At 38.7% G+C, this 23,502-nt stretch overlaps 1 protein-coding gene and 1 pseudogene across 1 annotated transcript; both read right to left on the reverse strand.

Moving 5' to 3' along the window:
• Positions 1–259: 259 nt before the first annotated feature.
• Positions 260–8,539, reverse strand: LOC121471641 (annotated as a pseudogene).
• A 5,359-nt stretch (positions 8,540–13,898) lies between these two features.
• Positions 13,899–14,809, reverse strand: LOC121471877 (olfactory receptor 4C12-like). The gene is given in 2 exon segments (XM_041722751.1): positions 13,899–14,389; positions 14,392–14,809. Coding segments are annotated over 2 exon segments (909 nt in total).
• Positions 14,810–23,502: the final 8,693 nt, after the last annotated feature.

A 23,502-nucleotide genomic window follows, 5' to 3' on the forward strand; every position in this document is an offset into this window, starting at 1 on the left:
TTTTTTTTACTGTGTCCCAGGCTTCTTTATTTAAAAACAAAGTGATAAGTGATGTAGGGATTAAAAACAAGAGCATCCTTGAACTTAACCTTCCCTCCAACCCGTTCCCCCCAAACTCTGTTCCCACACCCGTTGTGGTGCCAAACCCTTTCTACAGTGAATGGAGAACTTTAATCCCGAAGCCCTGGTACTAACCCTAGGTTCTCATTCCCTAGCTCTTCCCCTTCCTCTGCCCCCATCCCTGGGAAGGGCTGGCTCCTCACTTTGAATGCAAGAGAGAGCCCAGAGCGGTGACCGACACAGAGGAAAAGGCTTCACCCTCAGAGAGAGGCACCAAGGAGACCAAAGTAGTAAAGTGGGGGCCCCCATAGCCTGGGGTACCAGAAAGGGGCCCTGGTGCCAGAGGGAAGGATACTGGTGCTCCTGAGAAAAGAGACCCAGCAGCCTCAAAGTCCTCTCCTTGCCATTAGTCACTACTAATTACAGAAATAAGCTTGGACCACATCCTGTTCACGCCCAAGCTGCGGGCCTGATCGGAAGCACAGTGGCTTTCCAGCCCTGCAGGAACATGTTCTCCAGGTTACCTCACTCGGTTCTCCATCCTGGTTCACTTCCTCTTTGCAGCCTGCACAAGGATCCTTGCTTTGTACCTACCTCCCCTGCAGATTTTCATTTTTGTCAGCTTCTACCCACACTTCTGCAGCAGGAGCCACAGCTTACATGTGTTCTAGAAATTGCACTGTTGAGCTTCAAAGGGACAGATGACTGTTTGGGGAAACACATTCCAAAGAGAATCAGCAGGGTGAGCCCCATATCAGCCTGAGTATATCCTAGAGTGATCCGCTTCTGCTTCAGGGGCTTGGCAAATTGTTCCAGGTCTTTCTGCAGAGCTTTGCTGTCCTGGAACTCCTTGGGATTTTGCTCCAGTTTTTCCTTGTCTGGCTTCACAGATGGATCAGCGCTCTGCCCAAGGAAGGCACCCCCGGAGCTGACTCTCCACCTCGGAACATGGCTCGCCCTTCCACTGAGAGGACTCCAAGTTGCCTTGGGGCACCCATCCCAACCCAACATACAGTCCTCAGTATGCTCTCTCCTGCAGAATTCAACTTCCTCTTGGCATTCTTTACCTCCAAATTTCTGAGTACACAGGTTTATGTTTAACAAAAGAGTTACCATGGATTCTTGGCTTGATCAGTGGAGAAGCTGGTGATTGGATACAAATATATAAACACTCAGGACACAATATAAGGCCACTACAGTGACATGAGGACACAGGCAGATATGGCTTTGGGTCTCACTCCAAGCTACAGGCCCTCAGGGAGGACATGATGACCAGCTAGGAGACCATCAAGAGGAAAATGTTCACAGGCAGATGAACGCACATTTGACAGCAACAAAGAGACCAAGGGTATGAGTGTCCATGCAGATGGCTTTCAACCAAGGATTTACATCACACACAAATGGTCTATAACATTGGAGCCACACACAGGCAGCCACAATGTGACGAGGACCTGAGTGGTTGCAAGGACAAAGCCTCTAGCACATGCCACCTGAAAGACAAAGCTGTATCCCTGTCCTTGTGATGATTTCATACTACAGGGATTTGCAGATGGCCACATGGATGCTCAGCAAAAATTTCAGTCCTGCACCCTGTAAAAGAGATGGTTTCTCTATTGCAAAAATGCCAGGCAGCATTTCAGGGGTCATGGATGAAGAGCAACAGATATTTGGAAGGGTTGAGCTACACAGGCAGAAAATAGAAGCAATACCCAAGCTTATGAAAGATGAGTTGTTGAATGAAAAGATCCGTCCATGGATAACGGTTCTCAGTACTTGAAAGCTGTAAACTCTTCTTAGATTAAACTCCTTAAATTGAATTATTGAACCTAATAATTGACTTTGTTTTGGAACTAAACCATGTTAAACTTATTTTACTCAACTTATTTTAATGTTAAGATTATTTATCTTATTTGCTAAGTTATTTTTTTACACTTGAATTTGAAATATATATATGCAAGACTAGGCATAAATCTGAAAAAGAACAGAAATAAGTAATATTAGTCCCATCACAAATCAAAATGTATTATGTATCAAAACAATGTACTGCATATCAATTGAGCCATGAACAAAGAAGTCAGTAAAACAGAATAGGGGATCCCAGGTGGCTCACCGGTTTAGCACCTGCCTTTGGCCTAGGGCACGATCCTGGAGTCCCGGGATCAAGTCCCACGTCAGGCTCCCGGCATGGAGCCTGCTTCTCCCTCCTCCTGTGTCTTTGCCTCTCACTCTCTCTCTCTCTATGTCTATCATAAATAAATAAATAAATAAATAAATAAATAAATAAATAAATAAATCTTTTAAAAAATAAATAAAAATTTTAAAAACTATTTAAAAAATAAAATAAAACAGAATAGAAAGAACCAAATATAAATGGAATATATAGTCAGGAATCCAAGTCAAAAGATAACTATGCAACTATAAAAAAACTATGCAACAAAACTTTAGGGGAACAAATAAAATTCAATCCCTACTTAATTCCTATGTCAAAATAAATTTTGAGGCATTTTACATCATATGAAAGAAGTTAAAAATATGACAAGCCAGAAAAATAATGCATCTACCATAGTAAAAGGGATCATTTTTTAGTATATAAAAGACTCAAAAATCAGCATTGGAGATATCAACAATGAACGAAATAGTCTTTAATAGTTAATCCACAGGAAAAGAAGTACAAGTCATGTTAAATTTATGAGAAGATGTTAAAACTCAACTATATTAAAAGGATTTTGAAAAGCTGTGGTCATCAAGACAGTGTGGTACTGGCACAAAAACAGACACATAGATCAATGGAACAGAATAGAGAACCCAGAAGTGGACCCTGAACTTTATGGTCAACTAATATTCGATAAAGGAGGAAAGACTATCCACTGGAAAAAAGACAGTCTCTTCAATAAATGGTGCTGGGAAAATTGGACATCTACATGCAGAAGAATGAAACTAGACCACTCTCTTGCACCATACACAAAGATAAACTCAAAATGGATGAAAGATCTAAATGTGAGACAAGATTCCATCAAAATCCTAGAGGAGAACACAGGCAACACCCTTTTTGAACTCGGGCACAGTAACTTCTTGCAAGATACATCCACGAAGGCAAAAGAAACAAAAGCAAAAATTAACTATTGGGACTTCATCAAGATAAGAAGCTTTTGCACAGCAAAGGATACAGTCAACAAAACTCAAAGACAACCTACAGAATGGGAGAAGATATTTGCAAATGACGTTTGAGATAAAGGGCTAGTTTCCAAGATCTATAAAGAACTTATTAAACTCAACACCAAAGAAACAAACAATCCAATCATGAAATGGGCAAAAGACATGAAGAGAAATCTCACAGAGGAAGACATAGACATGGCCAACAACCCCATGAGAAAATGCTCTGCATCACTTGCCCTCAGGGAAATACAAATCAAAACCACAATGAGATACCACCTCACACCAGTGAGAATGCGGAAAGTTAACAAGGCAGGAAACCACAAAGGTTGGAGAGGATGCGGAGAAAAGGGAACCCTCTTACACTGTTGGTGGGAATGTGAACTGGTGCAGCCACTCTGGAAAACTGTGTGGAGGTTCCTCAAAGAGTTAAAAATAGACCTGCCCTACGACCCAGCAATTGCACTGTTGGGGATTTACCCCAAAGATTCAGATGCAATGAAACGTCAGGACACCTACACCCTGATGTTTCTATCAGCAATGGCCACAATAGCCAAACTGTGGAAGGAGCCTCAGTGTCCATCGAAAGATGAATGGATAAAGAAGATGTGGTTTATGTATACAATGGAATATTACTCAGCAATTAGAAACGACAAATACCCACCATTTGCTTCAACGTGGATGGAACTGGAGGGTATTATGCTGAGTGCAGTAAGTCAATCGGAGAAGGACAAACAGTGTATGTTCTCATTCATTTGGGGAATATAAATAATAGTGAATGGGAATATAAAGGAAGGGAAAAGAAATGTTGGGAAATATCAGGAAGGGAGACAGAACATAAAGACTCCTAACTCTGGGAAACGAACTAGGGGTGGTGGAAGGGGAGGAGGGCAGGTGTTGGAGGGGAATGGGTGACCGGCACTGAGGTGGACACTTGACAGGATGAGCACTGGGTGTTTTTCTGTATGTTGGTAAATTGAACACCAATAAAAATTAATTAAAAAAAAAACTAACTTTGAACAAATAATTGAATCATATTTACAACAGAAATAAGCAGTAGTGTTTTTCCTCTGTACATATGTAAAATTTGCTTATTGTTTTAGAGTAGTATTTACTGTGTTACGCTGCAGATCATTAGTTAACATGTTTTCTCTGTGTTACACTGCAGATCATTAGTTAACATGTCTTCTCTGCTAGGTTGTCTATAACTCTATCATCTATGCCAGGGATTTATATTTTATTTTAATTGTATATTTTTGTTATAAACATTTATATATTAAATGTTAATATGTGATACATACATAATTTTGATAAACTTACTTTTATATTTCTACTTTTTTTCTTCTTCTTTTTTTTTCTATTTAGGTATCCTAACTAAGAGGACTCTCTAATATCCAATTCTGGTTACATGTTTAGACATTTAACATTTTTAATTATTATGGCAATTTTTTCAATTATGTATTCTCAATTCTTTACCATTCTGCATGCAAATAAAGCAGCTTATGAGTCAAAAAAAAAACTAACTCTGATTAACTTCAAAACTCCTGTGATTCTGAAGACCTTTTCAACTTTTAATTCTCATAAGCTCAAATTTGTAAGAATTTCCTGCATTATAAAATAATTCACACAATTGAAAATCTCCACCATTAACTCTTATAGGCTTACCTTTTGAAAGCTTGCTTACAGTCAGCAGGAGACTTTTAAACTAACTCATAAAGACCTGGAAATGCCTCTCTTATCCAGTATGACCAACGAGGTCAAAAAGCTGCATTAGTCCTTAAGGATATATTTTACTTCACATGACCAGATCTGTGCTTGTTCTGCAGAGTCCTCTAAGTACTTCAGAAAATTGTTATTACTTGATTGTAGATCGACTTAAAAGGAATTCCATGATGCAAATAGAAAACCAAAAATTTTCCACATTAGGGTAATTTATTGAGGCAGGCAACTCTATTGAAATAACAAGTCAGCAACAAGCTCTTTTAAAAGGAAAAATCTCTTCCAAAAAATAACTTTTTTTCTAGTACCTCAAAAAAAGAAAAATTACCATTCCCATTTTGGGGCCATCTCATTCTGTTTGTATGGCAAAATTAATTGTACTGAGATCTAGAGAGGACATTCTTGAAATGTTCTGAAAGAATAGTAACAGTGCTGAAGAGAATAGCATCTTCTCCCCAAAAATGCAAAGATCATGGGCCATTTTTTGCCTTCCAACCAGATATATTATCAAGTCATGCCCTGGGAGTATGTCCAAGAATGACTCTTGCTTTATTTTATTTACTTTGATTTTTCCACCAAATTTTAAAATTTTAAAAGAACATCTAGATGTAAATATTCTTTTAGGTCTATCACATTATGGACAGGTCAGATGAGAAGCACTGGTGAACTATACAGTCCCAGAGTACAAACTGACCAGAAGAGTTAGATTTTATCATAGAACTCCAGAACACTTGCCCTGTTATATCACTAAAGACAAGAACAGGTGGATAATGTAAGAAGACAGAGAAATTCTAAGGAAAAATTGAAAAGAAATGCTAGAGATCAAAAACACTGACAGAATTCAAGAATGCCTTTGATGAGCATTAGTAGACTGGACATAGCCTCAGGACATGGCAATAGAAATTTCCAAAACGGAAAATCAAAGAGAAAAAAAGCCTGAAAAAAATATAGACAAATAAACAAACTAGAACAGAATATGCAAAACAGTGGGACAACTACCAAACAGGTAACATACATGTAATGGGAATACTAGAAAAAGTGAAAATAACAGAGGCAAGATTTTAAGCAATAATGACTGAGAATTGCCCCCCAAATTAATGTTGAACACCAAGCCTCTGGAAGCTCAGGTAATACTTCATAAGATAAATGCCTAACAAAAACCAGATAGAAGTATGTCATATTCAAGCTTCAGAAAATCAAAGGTAAAATTTTTAATCTTGCAAGAAACCAAAGAAAAAGTATCTTACCTATGGGTAGTGTCTGACATTAAGCCCTTTGATTGTACTGTAAGTGCTTGCTTGACATTAAGTTTTTGATTGACAAAGCATCCATTTCAAAAGCATCTATCATGAATAAACATATTACCAACTATATGACACAGCTACTAGCAAATCAACCAGGTTAGGAATTAAGACACCTCCACTCATGAAGTTTCCTCTTTCAGAAAGCCCTGGGTAACTTCAACCACTGACCAGTTTAGTGACCCTGCTTCTCCTTTTCTGTGCCTTACTTCTCACTCTCATGCTTTAAATTAGCCAATAAGGAGTGAACCCATGAAACCCTGCATAGGCCCCCACTACCATCAGACCCTAATAAAGGCATAGCCTCAGGTCTGTACTCTTGCTCTCTTTAACTGCAATCTCAGATGTGGCCCTCAGATATGCTGTTTACCCTCTAAGACTAGTGTGTAGAAAATCTTGTACCTTGAAGCTCCCTGATCATTTTTAGTGCAGTCAAGTGTATCCTGAAATCATAGTAAGAACCACAAGAGCCAGTCCAGCCACAACACTGGCCTCAGTGGAGGAAATGTCTATGGGGACTTACTATAAGTAATACAAGCCCAGGTGAGTGCCGCAGGCATTCCTAGACAATCACATCACTATCACTAGACTGGGACCACCACCACAAGAAGAAAAAAGAATTAGATCCAACTTCTCAGAAACCATGCAAGAAAGAAGTGAATGGAGTATTTAAAGTGCTGAGAGAAAATAAATAAATAAATAAAGTGCTGAGAGAAAACAAAAGAAAAAAAAACCCCCACCAATCTAAATTACTGTGCTCTGTGTAATTATCCTTTAAAAGTGAAGAAGAAAGGTCAAACTCATAGAATCAGAAAGTAGAACAGTGGTTGCCAGGAGGTGGGGATAAGGAAAGAGGGAGATGTTGACCAAAAACTACTAACTTCTAGCTGAAGATGAATAAGTCCTGAATATCTAATAATCAGTATGGTGACATAGTTAACAATATTGTGTTATATACTTGAGAGTAAATTTTAAATGTTCTCCCCCCCAAAAAATGTAATTATGTGAAGGGATGAATGTTTTAACTTAAATTATTGTGGTAATAGTTTCACAACATATAAGTTTGACAAATCACATTGTACACATTAAACTTATATTATGTGCCAATTATACTTTAATCAATCTATGCCTAGATGTTTCTAGCAACTTTATCCACAATTGTCAAAACATGAAAACAACCAAGACACTCTTTGGTGGGTGAGTTGATATAAAAGCTGTGGTACAGACAGAAAATAAAGACTATTTGGCACTAAAAGGTTGACCTACCAAGTCAGAAAAGGACATGGAAGAAATTCAAATGTGTATTACTAAGTGAAAGAATGCAATCTCAAAAGGCTACATATTGTATGATTCCAACTATGTGCAATTGTGTCAAAGGAAAAATGATGCAGACAGTGAAAAGATCAGTGGCTGCCAGGAGTTAGGGGAGAGAGAAGGATGAACAGGCAGTGCACAGAATATTTTTAGGGCAGTGAAACTACTTTTCATGGTACTACAATGGTAGATACATGTCATTATACATTTGTCCAAACCTATAGAATGTACAGCACCAGAGGTGAACTCTAATGTAATTTATGGACTTTATGTGATAATGTTTCATAGGTTCATCAATTGTAACAAATGTACACAGTCTTGTGAGAGGTCCATAGTGGGAGAAATTTGCATGTGTGGGGACAAATATACAGGCACTCTCTGTACTTCCTGCTCAAATAGCCAGAAGCTGAAAACTTCTCTAAAAGTAAAGTTTGTTAATTTTTTTAAGGTGACATGTGTCCAGGAAGAGGAAGCACACAGATGCATGTGGATAAGCTGAATATCCTGGAGGCCTGCATTAAGAGCCAAGATCCAACTAGATGGAGATCTGAGGTAAGATGAAATGAGCGTACCATTTTAAACCTAGACAACTGTGGATTTTAAACAGAATTTCAAATGTGTTGGAGAGAGGTGACTAGGATTAATTTGCCTTCTTACCTAAAATAGCATAACTTTGAGAAAATTATTTTAAATATCCCTCAGCCTCATTTTTTAGCTCTAAGAGAATAATGTGCACTTCAAGAAATCATGATGATTGCATGATATAATGTATGCAAAGTGCCTGATACACATAGTACACAATACATTTTGGGGTGGTTTATTTAAAAAAGATGAGAGTCACTAAAGCAAGACAAGCATTTTTGTTTATTATTGAGAAAACTTTCCTTATAATAAACATTTCAAAATTAAGCTAGAAGAGGTATTTGGGAAGTGCTACTGCATCATACCCTACACTATGCTAATGCCACAAGGTGAAATACAATACTGTCCATTGCGTTTCTACTTTAGCACTAACCACAACTATTAGCACAGCAGGTATAAATGATATGAATAACTATGGTATCAACAATTTTCCTGCCCTCAGCTTCTCTGAGGTCACTTATTTCTGCTTCTTCTCCTAGATCTAGGATAGAGACTGGGATACTCTTATATTCTGTGGAAATTAAAAACTATCTATGGGATAAATGAAACCCATTTTGTGAGCTCCCATCCCCAATTGTGCACATCCGAGTGTGTGGCTGCCCCAAAATCTCTTAAAAGCATGCCACACATGTTAGTTTCCAAGGTATGTATCCACTATTCCAACATAAAATCCAAAGAATCTCATTTCCTTGTTTCCCTACAACAAAGGTGCAGACATGTGATGGGTTCCGTCAACCAAGAGTGTATGCAAGTCTTGGAGCAGAAGTCAGTTATCTGGCGATAGGTAGTTCCAAGCATCAGAGCAGCTTTGAGGTCAGGAATGTGATGGCACCAGTACAGTCTAGTCAGGGCAGGGTGATCCTGGTTAGGCACAAGCAGCATCTCCCTTGCATGCCAGTCCAGTCAGGTATGCTTCTGCAAGCTCTTCCTGATAGCTCAGCCATCAATTTGTGATTCCCACTCGTCCAAATATCCTTAAACTATTTAATTGCATATCAAATATCCCTTCTACTGAAACTAGCTACAGAGATGCTGGATCATCAGCTAAGAACCCCAGATGATATATTCAACTGACCTAAAATTCTCCATTTCAATTTATCACCAAGAATGGAAAGTCATCAACTTCAGGAGCTTCCAGTTAACAAGGGTCTCTTTTAAAAATGCATTTATTCTTGAGAGGGTTAAGTGGAAATGATGGCCTTTTATTCAGTAAGTCTGTAAAAAAAAAAAAAAAAGCATTTGCCGTGTGCCAAGTCTACTCTAAGTGCTGGCAATACAGTAGGGCGTAAAATAGCCAATACACCTACTTTTCGTGAAGCTTGCATTCTAATTGGAAGAGACAGAGAATAAACAAGTAAATCAGATAATCAGATGGCAAAAGTGCTATAGAGAAATTGTGAGTACTGTGACAGAATAACTCAGGGAGATAGAGGATGGCTTTACATGGTGATGGTGGTTAAAGACCTCTAAGAAGGTGGCCATTGTGTTGCAGACTGAGTGAGGACAACAATCCAAGCAATAGGAAGGCCTAGAGGAAGAGCATTTGGGGAATAAAGAACTAGTTCAAAGGCCTATAGGCAAAAGTGAAACCATTGCAGCTGAAGCTAGTGGGTAAGGGAAAGAATGATATAACAGGGTCAAAGAGATGTGCTTGAGTCGGGCAACTATATAGAGATGTGCAATTTAAGCAAATGCTTTCAAATGGGAAAAAAAATTGTAGAAATTAAAGAAGCCATGAAGAGGCAAAGTGGAGATGAATGTCATTGGCTACACCAAGTCCACCAAAGAAAACACCTGCCAGAAAGCACATACAGGTTTTGGGGAAAGACGATTGCTTGAGTCCAGATGTTTTATTTCACTTCATCTGACTTTAATTAGAGCTGAATTAATTGTAAGGTTAAGGTTGCTTGATGATGTCCGAGTCAGAAGGGAGTAGTTAATGACACTCACCCATATCAGATAAAAATCCCCTTCCCATGTACAGAAACTCCTCTCTAGTGGTTTTACTCATGACCTTTCAGCTCACTGTCTCTCATACCTGGACACAGATAAACACTATAAATTCTTGCTTTGAGGTCTTCCGTGAACACAAAACCTAGAGTGGCCCCTTGTCTTTTGAGTCACTATCACATTAACTACATCTTTAAATTTTTCAGCACTTGAATGTAACTTTTTTTCATACATATATATTAACTTATTTATTGTCTATCTCCCTACAAAGTGCTATGTGATCTGTCATTATTATGAAGTATACCATAGTGTTTAGGAGCACCGGTTCTAAACTGCATCTCAGGCATATCTAGCATGACCTACAGTAAATTATTTAAATTTTCCATACTTCAGTTCTTCTAGAAAGAAATAATAATAACATTATTTCATAGAGATCTTAGGGGATTAAACAGTAACTTGCCTTTGTAGCAGCAGTCAAATTTTAATAAGTAGGAACCACTTTTACTACAATTACTAATTATTGTAATACAGATTTTTTTTTAATTAACTTTTATTGGTGTTTAATTTACCAACATACAGAAAAACACCCAGTGCTCATCCCGTCAAGTGTCCACCTCAGTGCCCGTCACCCATTCCCCTCCAACACCCGCCCTCCTCCCCTTCCACCACCCCTAGTTCGTTTCCCCGAGTTAGGAGTCTTTATGTTCTGTCTCCCTTCCTGATATTTCCCAACATTTCTTTTCCCTTCCTTTATATTCCCTTTCACTATTATTCATATTCCCCAAATGAATGAGAACATACACTGTTTGTCCTTCTCCGATTGACTTATTTCACTCAGCATAATACCCTCCAGTTCCATCCACGTTGAAGCAAATGGTGGGTATTTGTCGTTTCTAATTGCAGATTTTTTTATCATAGAAAGTGTCTCAAAATTTGGTGTTTTCCTTCACCTAATTGTAACTTCAGAGACATTCACATTTTAAGGTGAATTTGTAGAGAGTGAATCTTATCCATCTTGTATTAATTTTGAGGGCTTTACTCTCAGAATTTCGAAAGTGTCTCATGACCTCATAATAGAAATATCTGCCTAGAGTTGAATAACATGTATAAATCAGAAGGTTTTTTTAAAAGTCAGACAGAAGGGAGAAGAAATGTGTGGGAAATATCAGAAAGGGAGACAGAACATAGAGACTCCTAACTCTGGGAAACGAACTAGGGTTGGTGGAAGGGGAGGAGGGCGGGGGTGGGGGTGAATGGGTGACGGGCACTGAGGGGGCACTTGACAGGATGAGCACTGGGTGTTATTCTGTATGTTGGCAAAGTGAACACCAATAAAAAATAAATGTATTATAAAAAAATAAAATAAAATAAAATAAAATAAAATAAAATTCAGAAATAGAACACAAATAAACAATTGAAGGAGCAACAAAGACAATGACGCTTATTAGGTACCCACTAAGTGACAAGCATTGTCCTGGATATTTGGCATGCAGTGTCTCATCTAATGCTTAAAACTACTGTTTGAAAAATGTATTACCATTTCACTGTCCATGGGAGCTCAGATTAAAATAAAACCCTGAGGAATGCCTGGGTGGTTCAGTGATTAAGGGCTCTGCCTTCAGCCCAGGGTGTGATCCTGAAGTCCTGGGATCAAGTCCCATGTTGGGCTCCCAGCATGGAGCCTGCTTCTCCCCTGCCAATGTCTCTGCCTCTGTCCTTCTGTGTCTCTCATGAATGGATAAATAAAATCTTTAAAAATAAATAAATAAATAAATTAAATAAGATCCTCAGAGTTGATGAAATTCACACAATATTACACAAACTTAACCAGAATTCAATACTAATTCCGTTTACTCCATAACTCAAATCTTTCCACATCACCCAAAACTGCCATTAACACTAACTTCCAGAGGCTGAATAATAACATAAAGTCAATTATGCTTTTACCTAAACTTCAAGGAAAAGGTTACCTGACATAGTATTGATAATATATAAGGAACTAGTTGTCTTTTTTCACCTTAGGAGACAGGGACCAACATCCATAAAGGTGCTGACCCAAACACAATGAAGACCCTGCTAGTTCAAAAAGAGATATAAGCAAAAATCTGTCCATACTAAGAGTTGGGCCAGCAGTGTTTTTTTTTATTCTTTTAAATATGCTTTTATAATGTTTACTATGTGCCAGGAACTTTCATAAGCATTTAGCATTAAAAACTCATTTACATAGCCCAAATATATTATGAAATTCGTATTATTGTTACTATTTTTACACATAAAAAAATATTGTATAAAGATAAAATAATTTCCTCAGGTTGCATTCAAACTCATGAAATCTGACTCCAGATCTACTTTCACCACACCACCTCCTCTAAACAAGTATCTCAATTCTGTTCACATTCTGGTTGCCTTTTTTTGTTGACCTCAGGTTCATAATAAAATGACTTTTTGGCCCTTCAATTAAGACTTGTCAGAAGAAAATCATACCGATAAGTGGACCAGCCCCAAGGCCTAGGAAGCACGAGGCCAATGGAAATGAGAAAAACAGGAGAATGCAAGAAAGTAATGGTCAAGGATGTTGGGAAACATTCCAGACACCAAGAATTTTACAAGGCCAGTGAGTATAGAATATTATTCTTCAAAGAAGGTAGAAAGAAATTACGTATTATCCATTCCAATTCTCAAAAACTAGATTAAGTGGTTCTGCAATATTATAGAGACTCCAGTAATGAATTTCATAATCAGCTAACAGCCTTTGAGAATTTATTGGTAATACAAGATTTACAAGAATTATGTATTAATCCTAATAATATCTCTATCACTCTCCTTTAACTCAAAGATACTGTAGTTTCCTAAAGTTCACAATGAATGTAGTAAAACTAAGTTTTGACTCAGAACTATCTTACTTAGAGACTATTCTCTTAACGATTAGAATACACTAAACTCATTCCTACAAATGTGCATATAAAAATGCTACATAATGTCTTCTTCACACAGCAAAATCATGACAATGATATTCTCAATGTAAATGACTAATTGTTATTACAGTAACAATAAATTTTAGTCCAAATAACCCAGCAAGGATAGTAGGTCTTCCCTTTGGAAATAGAGAGGAAAAGAGAGAATCAGACCAGATGTAGCAAAAGATTTAAAAGTATAGGAAGTGAAGATAAAGAACAGAGAAAGCTTCACAGAATACTACATTTTTGTTTTGCCATTGCAAAGGTAGTAAGCTTGCACTGCATGACTTATGAAGAGTTGAGTTTCAAATGCTCATTGCATAGCAACTGCTATGAAATATACTTCCCAGGAAATGCTGTAACAAAGTGATCTGATAATAAGCTAAGGATGCAAACATAATCTATAGCATTGTTGCTCAAAGTGTATGCATAGATCACCTGCTTAGACACATCTACATAATTTGTTTAAAATGCAAATATGCCAATCCAAGAACAGTGCCCCACTGAGTTAGAATCTCCCCAGTCTATATCTTGGAAATGTGTGTTTTAACAAGAATTCCAACTGATTCTGAAAGTAATCAAAGTTTGACTAAATGGGCAATAAATAAATCTAAATGTCATAGTTTTAAATTATTAATAATTTCTTGCCTGGGCCTTTCCTCAGAAAACTTACATGCCAACATCAACATACTTTTACATACAATGTTCACTTGGCCCTGAACCATTGAAATTATATTATCTTCTCTTTGCCATTTAAAAGATAAGGTCATTTTATGCTATTATGATTATTTCTCCATTGAAGTCACCTTTTGATCCAGAGCTTCTTCATAGCATTTTTCACCTCTGCATTTCTCAAGGTGTAGATTAAAGGATTTAACATAGGAGTTATCATGGTATAAAACACAGCCACAGCTTTATCAATGGAAAAGGTGATCGCTGGACGCAAATACACAAATATACAGGGCACAAAGAATAAAGTGACCACGGTGATGTGAGAGACACAAGTAGAGAGGGCTTTACGTCTCCCCTCCAAGCTGTAGGTCCCTAGGGAGAACAAAATGACTATGTAGGAGACCACCAAAAGGAGAAAGTTTAACAAACAGATGAACCCACTATTGGCAGCAACAAAGAGACCAAGGGTATGAGTGTCCATGCAGACAAGTTTCAACAAAGGGTTTAAGTCACACATGAAATGATCTATAACATTGGGCCCACAGAAAGGCAGCCAGACTGTGAAGAAGATCTGAATGGTTACATGGACAAAGGCTCCAGCCCAGGCCATGCCCACAAGGGGCTACAGACCTGTTGACTCATGATGGTTGTGTAGTGCAAGGGTTTGCAGATGGCCACATAGCGGTCATAGGCCATCACTGTAAGGAGGATAATCTCAGCAGCACCAAAAAAATGCTCAGCAAAGACCTGAGTCATACATCCCCTAAAAGAGATGATTTTTCTCATAGTAAGAGTGTCAGCAAGCATTTTAGGGGTCATGGAGGAAGAACAGCAGCCATCTATAAGGGACAAGTAAGACAGGAAGAAGTACATGGGTGTTTCCAGGGCCTTGCTGGTGCTGATGGTGATCATGATAAGCAAGTTGCCTGCCAAGGTGACCAAGTAGACAATTAAAAACACAACAAATGAAAATTTCTGAAGTTCCACATTTTGAGTCAAGCCCAGGAGAATGAATTCCGTCACATTATTCATCTTCTCCATCAAATCCGTTCAGGTGACAAGTGACATCCCTGAAAAGAGAGTCACACTCTTCCTCAATAATGACACTTTCACCTAATGAATATTCATGGCATGCCTTATTTTTTCTAGTTTTGCAGAAGGTGAAAACAAGCCCAAAACCCTATTGACGGTTTCATATTAGGTATTCTTATAAGTGACAATGTAGGTGCTATTGTTTTGTTTTTTATAATTTCCTGATTTTTTCTTTGAGAGAGAAAGAGAAGGAACGACAGCACAAGTTAGGGAGAGGGGCAGAAGGAGATGGGGTGGCAGAGAATCTTAAGCAAGCTCCACACCCAGTACAGGTTCAATCCCATGACCCTGAAATCATGACCTAAGCTGAAATCAAGAGGCTTACTCAACTGAGCCACCCAGGCATCCCTTGTTTTAATTTTCTACAACAAAAGTGTGCAACATTTAAAATCAGAAAAAAAAATGCCATGCATCAATTTGGAAGAGCCAGTCAATGATATAGCCATGGATGTGGCAGATTCACAAATACCCAAAGATTTGTGTATTTTACCTCCAAAGTGGCTGAACATGTTTACTAGTGAAAAATCCAATTTTTTCTAAATGAGGTCATGCAAAATACTAAAAGATATATAAAGATTCTTTCACAGGCCATACTTTTTCATACTTTACATGTCTGGTAGCTTCTCAGCTTCCTCAAGACTTAAAATAGTATTGCTACTTCCTTCCAATCTCACTGAAGATTCTAAATCGCCCCAAAGGCCTGTGCCACATTGTCTGGTACTCATCTCTCATTCTTCAACAGGGTGCATCCCTGAAGGCAAAAATGTGCCTTGATGCAATTGTAATCATTCATTCTTGTATTCCCAGTGATGGCCAAAAGTAAACAGTCATAAAGCATCACTGAGAGGAAGAAGAAAAAAAGAGGCAAAAGAAAGAGGGATGAAAATATAAGGAAAAAGAGCAAAGAGAAGTGAGCTTAAAATTCAAAGACTTAGCTTAAAATCTGGGATACACCACTTATTAACTACATAGCATCAATTTATTTTATCTCTCTGGGATTCAATGTTTTCATCTGTTAAAGTGGGGAATAAATATATCTGTATCTAGGAGTGTCATGAAGATCAAATCATTTTAAATTTACTATTGTTGTTGTTAATATGATTTTACTGGTCTCACAAGAGTATCACCAAAGAAATATTTCAAAATTGTCTCTGACCATCTCCAAAAGGCAAAGATGCTAAAAATATAAGCTAACCAAGTGAGAAGAAACAGGAGAAAAAGAAAAAGTAATAAATGGCAAAAAGAAAGGTCATCAGATTTAAGAAAAAAATTTGAAAGCAAGTGATTAAAAGACTCTTTAATATAAATATTAAGTTATTTAATTTGCTTGCTTTGTTTCTGGAATTTATCCTCTATTCATTAATTAATTTGTTGAAGACGTATTCTAAATACAAAATAACATACTCCTTCCAAATTTAACTTTATGACCAAGCATGGATTTTTCCAGGAAACAGGAAACAATATAAACCTTGTTCATTATTCAAATAAGTGCTTTGTACAGTGTTGTGTCTTACTAGTTTTATAACCCTATTCAATTTTGCATCCACAGTGATGACCAACTTTAGGTATTAGAAAATATTTGAACACTAGGGTATAAGAAATAGGTCAGAAGAGCATGAGGGGAAGGGAGGGAAAACTGAATGGGAAGTCATCAGAAAGGGAGACAAATCATGAGAGACTCAACTATACAAAACAAACTGAGGGTTTTTGGAGGGGAGGTAGGAGAGTGGATGGGGTAACTGTGTGATGGACATTAAGGAGGGTCTGTAATGTGATAAGTACTAAGTGTTATAGGCAACTGATGAATTATTGAACACTACATCTGCAACTAATAATGTACTATAAGTTGACTTACTGAATTTAAATTTTTAAAAGGGGGGGAAGCATTTGAGAGAGAGCAACAAAGGAGATGTAGAGACAGAACAAAGGGAGAAAGTGAGAAAGAAAAAGGATAAAAGGTAAAACCAAAAAGGAAAAGAGAAAAAAAGGCAAGGGGGGGAATTAAAACACTACACACTAAAGTAATCTCAGACTTTAGTAAGTGTATTGTAATATTTCCAACATGTGCTGCATCTGAAATCTGAACTTTTATCAAATATACTTGCTGATTATAGTCCTCCAGGTCAATATCAGAGAAAAATGCTGACAAATCAAGAAGTCATAGGTTGTCCTTACAAACACACTGGTCAGAAAAAAAAGTTGCTTTTGCCTACCTTGGTGCTGAGGGTTATAAACTACTGTCTTGTCAACAGTTGGTCCTTTGCAGCTTCAATAATACTTAACTCCATTAGGGTTATCTTCAATTCAAGGTATATGAAACCCAAGTCATAGTCATTTAATTTATGTAAATTTACTGTTCAAAGAAAAGAATCAAAGTGTTTCCAGAAATCAAAAAGAAGAAAATTATGCTCTTCTTACATACCCACCCTCCCTATATCTTGTATGTCTGGGACTTCTCACCCTGGCATGATTTGTTCAGATAAGAAACTATTCCTGATAGTAGACACATTCACTTTGTATTTAAAAAAAATTTGGGTTGGGAGGAATAGGGAGGAGCTTCAGCAGATTAGCACATTTCTATTTCTGTGGGATTCACATCAATCTATAGGTTTTTAAGTTTTTTATGTAGACGTTGTTGTGAGAGACTTAATACAAGCCCTAAGCACATGGAGCCAGAAAAGTAAACTCAATTACCAAAACATCAGCAGTTGACTAAGAGTCGCTGAGATGAGGAATCCCTTGAAGCCAATTCTGAGCCTTTTTTCAGAGCATTTATGCTTAGTGCTGAGCCACGTACTTTGGTCCTTGGGGTGCACTGCTTTCTACCATCATTTCACTAGCTCCCCATGTCCAGGCACAGACATAGTCAAGAAGAGGTGCTGCCTTTATGGTTCACTCTGCCAAGGAATCTTCACAGTCCTGCTTCTCAACTCCTTCAATTCTCAGGAGAAAGGCATCAGTTTTATTTAAATGGTGACTCACCTCTATGCTATTCCCCCAAAGGAAGAGTAGTTAATTTTAGGAATCTTTGCCAAAATGGTAGCCAAATGCTTCTCTCTTCCTCCTATAGTACCTCTGACTACAGAAGGACTTTTTTGACAAGGGTTAGAATTGATCTCCAGGAATAGGATAATTATTCCTAGTTAGAACCTTAGATTATTTGTTTCTTTTTTTCCCCAATAAATATTCATGGAACATCTAAAATATACCAGGCACAGTGTTGTTCAATAATAACAACGGTAACTAGTGAGTGCTATATGCCAAGCCCTGTATTAAACACAATACGTGACGTACACGTTGTGATGGGCACTATTATTAATTTTCATTCTACAAATGAGGAAACAGGCACTATGAATATAGGTAATTTACCCAAGATTAGAAGCTTAGTAGTGACAGAACTAAATTTATTTATTCATTCTTTTAAAGATTTATTTATTTTTTAGAGACGTCCAGAGAGCATGCATGAGGGGGAGGAGGGTCACAGGGAGAGAACCCTGAAGCAGACTCCCCACTGACCATGGAGCCCAACATGGGGCTCAATCCCAGGACCCCAAGATCATGACCTGAGCTGAAATCAGGAGTTGGATGCTTAACTGACCGAGCCACACAGGCAACCCATAAATCTAAACTTTAAATACATATTTGCCCCCACAGCCCAAATTGTGTCTCTGCCCTCATATGAAAGAATTCAACTATTAAAAAAAGAAGAGACAGCGTGAGCATTATAAAAAAAGAACACAGTGCCATAATAGGCACATGCCTTAAACTAGTGTGGATGTGGAATTCTTGGAGACAAAGTAATGTTGAAGTTGAACCTACAAAAACATTACCCAAGGTCTAGATTAGATATGTAAGAGAGGAGATTGAGCCAGACTATACCATTTGGTGAATGTCAACAATGAACAAGGTTTATGTGTAAGCCCACCAATGGCATTTGTGGTTTTATTCTGTTAGAGTTAAGACCAATTAATTGTACTTTTCCAATCATATATTCAAGTTGACTGCAAGCTTTCATTGCCACTATCAATTAGCTGAAAATTACTTTAGTAGAAGAGTTAAAAATGCATAAAGCAGCTGAAAAACCCCAATTGTAACCAGCTTCTTGAAAGGAGGAATAATTAAAACTCTGATACATTACTTATAAGCATATAAAATGGTCTAGAGCTCATCTGCCACCCAGTCACCCCCCGCCCCGGCCTCCTCCCCTTCCACCACCCCTAGTTCGTTTCCTAGAGTTAGGAGTCTTCATGTTCTGTCTCCCTTTCTGATACTTCCTATTCTGCATGTTGGCAAATTGAACACCAATAAAAAATAAATTTATTATTAAAAAAATAAAATAAATAAAATTAAATGGTCTAGAGATGAGGAAAAACAGTTGGTGGTTCTCAAAAAGTTATTTATGTATATAAAATATCCAGAATCAACAAATCTATAGAAATGGAAAACAGGTTAGTGGCTGGCTAAGGGGCTAGGGAAGGGGAGAACTAGAAATGGACTATGTAACTGGTATAGGGTGATAAAAATGTTCTGCAATTAGGTAGTTGTCATGATTACACAGGTAGAAAAATAAGAGGAAATTAATCAGAAAGTAGAAGATAGGAAATCATAAGGATAAGAACAAAAATTGATGAAACAGAAAAGGAAAAACAATAGAAAAAAATCAATGAAATGAAAAGCTGGTTCTTTGAAAAGCTTAAATAAAATTGACAAAACTTTAGCTAGAATAACAAAGAGGAAGGGAGAGAGAAGGAGGAAGAGTAAGAAAGGATAAGAGAGAAAAAAGAGGCAAATCACTCATATCGAGAATAAAACATGGGGTGTCTGGTGGCTCCATCAGTTAAGCATCCAACTCTTGATTTTGGCTCAGGTGATGATCTCAGGGTTGGGATCCACAGTGGGCATGGAGCCTGCTTCAGATTCGCTCTCTCCCTCTTCCTCAGCCCTCTCCCACCACCTCTCATATGCAAGTGTACTCTCTCTCTCTCTAAAAAAAGGAAAGAATAAAAGATAATAGAGCATTACATATTCTGCAGACATTAACAGGATACTAGGAAATATTATGACAAACTAATGCCATTTGACAACTAAAACCCAATTATTTTGAAAAGTATTACAAGATCTGACTGAAAAAGAAATAGAAAACCAGAATAGTCTTATATTAGGTAAAGATAAAGAATTTGTGGTTAAAATCATTCTCAAAATAACTCCAGTCCCAATGGCTTCAAGTTTTAATTACACATTTTTTTTTCAAATTCCATACATTTTAAAAATAAGGAATGCTGCTTTTGCTTAGCTGGTGCCAAGATAGATTCTCAGTCCTCAGAAGAAGGTAAGTCTACATCAGGGTGAGGCCCTAACTTTACCCAGGAACTAGAACCAAGCCCAGGAGGCCCACCAGCAACTCTCCCACACTATCACCTTGGTTTCAGACCTCACCTGCATCTACTCAGCCTACATCCCAAGAAGGTGAATGAATGTTAAGGAGGAAAATATCAATGCCATCATTAAAGCAGTCAGTGTAAATGTTCGACTTTTCTGGCCAGACTTGTTTGTAAAGACCCTGGCCAATGGCAACATCAGGAGCCTCACCTACAACACAGGGGCTGGTGAACTTGCCCAGCAGTTCCTGCTACACCAGCAGGAGGTTTGCTCCATCTGCCATCACTGCCCCAGATGAGGAGAAGAAAGTGGAAACAGACAAAGAAGAATCTGAGGAGAGTGATGACAACATGAGTTTTGGTCTTTTTGACTAAACCTCCTTTGTGACATGTTCAATAAAAAAAAAAAAATGACTGACTGAATAAATATGTAAGGAAATAAAACTAATCCTATACAAACTCTTTCAAAACATAGAGGAGAAAACAGTATGCAGCTCATTATTTGACCCTGCATTAGCTAAATTACAAATGACATTACAAGAACATGTGCAAAAGACATTTAACAAAATGAGTAAATCTAATCCATTAGTAATTTCAAAAATAATAATGCACCAAAATCATACACAGATTGCCCTAAGAATAAAAGTTAGTATAACATTCAAATATCAGAAAAAAAGCTTTAGGGGGCGGGGGAAAGATGGCGGAAGAGCAGGGTCCCCAAGTCACCTGTCCCCAACAAATTACCTAGATAACCTTCAAATCATCCTGAAAATCTACGAATTCGGCCTGAGATCTAAAGAGAGACCAGCTGGAATACTACAGTGAGAAGAGTTCGCGCTTCTATCAAGGTAGGAAGACGGGGAAAAAGAAATAAAGGAACAAAAGGCCTCCAAGGGGGAGGGGCCCCGCGAGGAGCCGGGCTGAGGCCGGGGCGAGTGTCCCCAGGACAGGAGAGCCCCGTCCCGGAGGAGCAGGAGCTGCACCAACCTTCCCCGCGGAAAGGGGCTCCCCGGGAATTGGAGCAGGATCCCCAGAAAGGCGGGGATGCCCTCGGGCTCCCTGGGACAGTAACAGAGGAACTGCGCCCCGGGGAGTGCGCCGAGCTCCCTAAGGGCTGCAGCGCTCGGCGGGACCCGGAGCAGCTCGGAGGGGCTCGGGCGGCGGCTCCGCGGAGGGGGCTGCGGGGCGGGAGCGAATCCAACAGCGCAGGCCCCGGGGCACAGGGCGCCCGGGACACAGCCCAGGATCCGGCCTCCCCCGGGACAGGCAGAGGCCGGGAGGGCCCAGGACAGCAAGGACGCTCCTGCCCCGAGCTGAGCAGATCAGCGGCCCCGCCCGGAGCCCCCAGGCCCTGCAGACGGAGAGCCCCGGAGCTACTGCGGGGGCTGATCCAGGGCCCTAGAGCTGGCCCCGCCACTGTGGCTTCCTCCCGGGGCCTCACAGGGTAAGCAACCCCCACTGAGGCTCACAGTGACCTCACCGGATAAACAGCTTAAACATCTTTCACTGAGCCCTGCACCAGGCAGGGGGGCTGAGCAGCTCCCCCAAGTGCTAACACCTGAGAATCAGCACAACAGGCCACTCGCCCAGAAGACCAGCTACACGGACAGGGGGAAAAAAAATTATTGACCAAGCAGCACTGGAAAGTTCCAGAGGTAGTCGAGGGATTTACAGTATAAAGAATCATAGGATACTCCCCCTTGTTTTGGGGGGGGGGGTTTGTTTGTTTATTTATTTCTGTTTGCTTCCCCCCTCTTTTTTTTCTTTTCTTCTTTTCTTCTCTTAATTTTCATTTTTTTCCTCTTTTTTTCTACCTTTTTTTCTTTTTCTTTTCTTCTTCTTCTCTCTTTTTTTCCTTTCCCAATACAACTTGTTTTTGGCCACTCTGCACTGAGCAAAATGACTAGAAGGAAAACCTCACCTCAAAAGAATCAGAATCAGTCCTCTTTCCCACAGAAGTACAAAATCTGGATTACAATTCAATGTCAGAAAGCCAGTTCAGAAGCACTGTTATAAAGCTAATGGTGGCTCTAGAAAAAAGCATAAGGGACTCAAGAGATTTCATGACTGCAGAATTTAGATCTAATCAGGCAAAAATTAAAAATCAATTGAATGAGATCCAATCCAAACTAGAGGTCCGAACGACGAGGGTTAACGAGGTGGAAGAACGAGTGAGTGACATAGAAGACAAGTTGATGGCAAAGAGGGAAACTGAGGAAAAAAGAGACAATTAAAAGACCATGAGGATAGATTAAGGGAAATAAGTGACAGTCTGAGGAAGAAAAATCTACGTTTAATTGGGAACCAGGAGTTGGTTCTTTGAAAGAATTAATAAGATAGATAAACCATTAGCCAGCCTTATTAAAAAGAGGAAAGAGAAGACTCAAATTAATAAAATCATGAATGAGAAAGGAAAGGTCACTACCAACACCAAGGAAATACAAACGATTTTAAAAACATATTATGAACAGCTATACGCCAATAAATTAGGTAATCTAGAAGAAATGGACACATTTCTGGAAAACCGCAAACTACCAAAACTGGAACTGGAAGAAATAGAAAACCTGAACAGGCCAATAACCAGGGAGGAAATTGAAGCAGTCATCAAAAACCTCCCAACACACAAAAGTCCAGGCCCAGATGGCTTCCCTGGGGAACTCTATCAAACGTTTAAAGAAGAAACCATACCTATTCTACTAAAGCTGTTTGGAAATATAGAGAGAGAGATGGAGTACTTCCAAACTCGTTCTATGAGGCCAGCATCACCTTAATTCCAAAACCAGACAAAGACCCCACCAAAAAGAAAAACTATAGACCAATATCTCTGATTAATATGGATGCAAAAATTCTCAACAAGATACTAGCCAATAGGATCCAACAGGACATTAAGAAGATTATTCACCATAACCAAGTAGGATTTATCCCCAGGATGCAAGGCTGGTTCAACACTCGTAAAACAATCAATGTAATTCATCATATCAGCAAGAGAAAAAACAAGAACCATATGATCCTTTCAAAAGATGCAGAGAAAGCATTTGACAAAATACAGCATCCATTCCTTATCAAAACTCTTCAGAGTATAGGGATAGAGGAAATATTCATCAACATCTTAAAAGCCATCTACTAAAAGCCCACAGTAAATATCATTCTCAAAGGGGAAGCACTGGGAGCCTTTCCCCTAAGATCAGGAACAAGACAGGGATGTCCACTCTCACCACTGCTATCCAACATAGTACTAGATGTCCTAGCCTCAGCAATCAGACA

The sequence above is a fragment of the Vulpes lagopus genome, chromosome 11, assembly GCF_018345385.1.
Source record: "Vulpes lagopus strain Blue_001 chromosome 11, ASM1834538v1, whole genome shotgun sequence".
Taxonomy (NCBI): Eukaryota; Metazoa; Chordata; class Mammalia; order Carnivora; family Canidae; genus Vulpes; species Vulpes lagopus.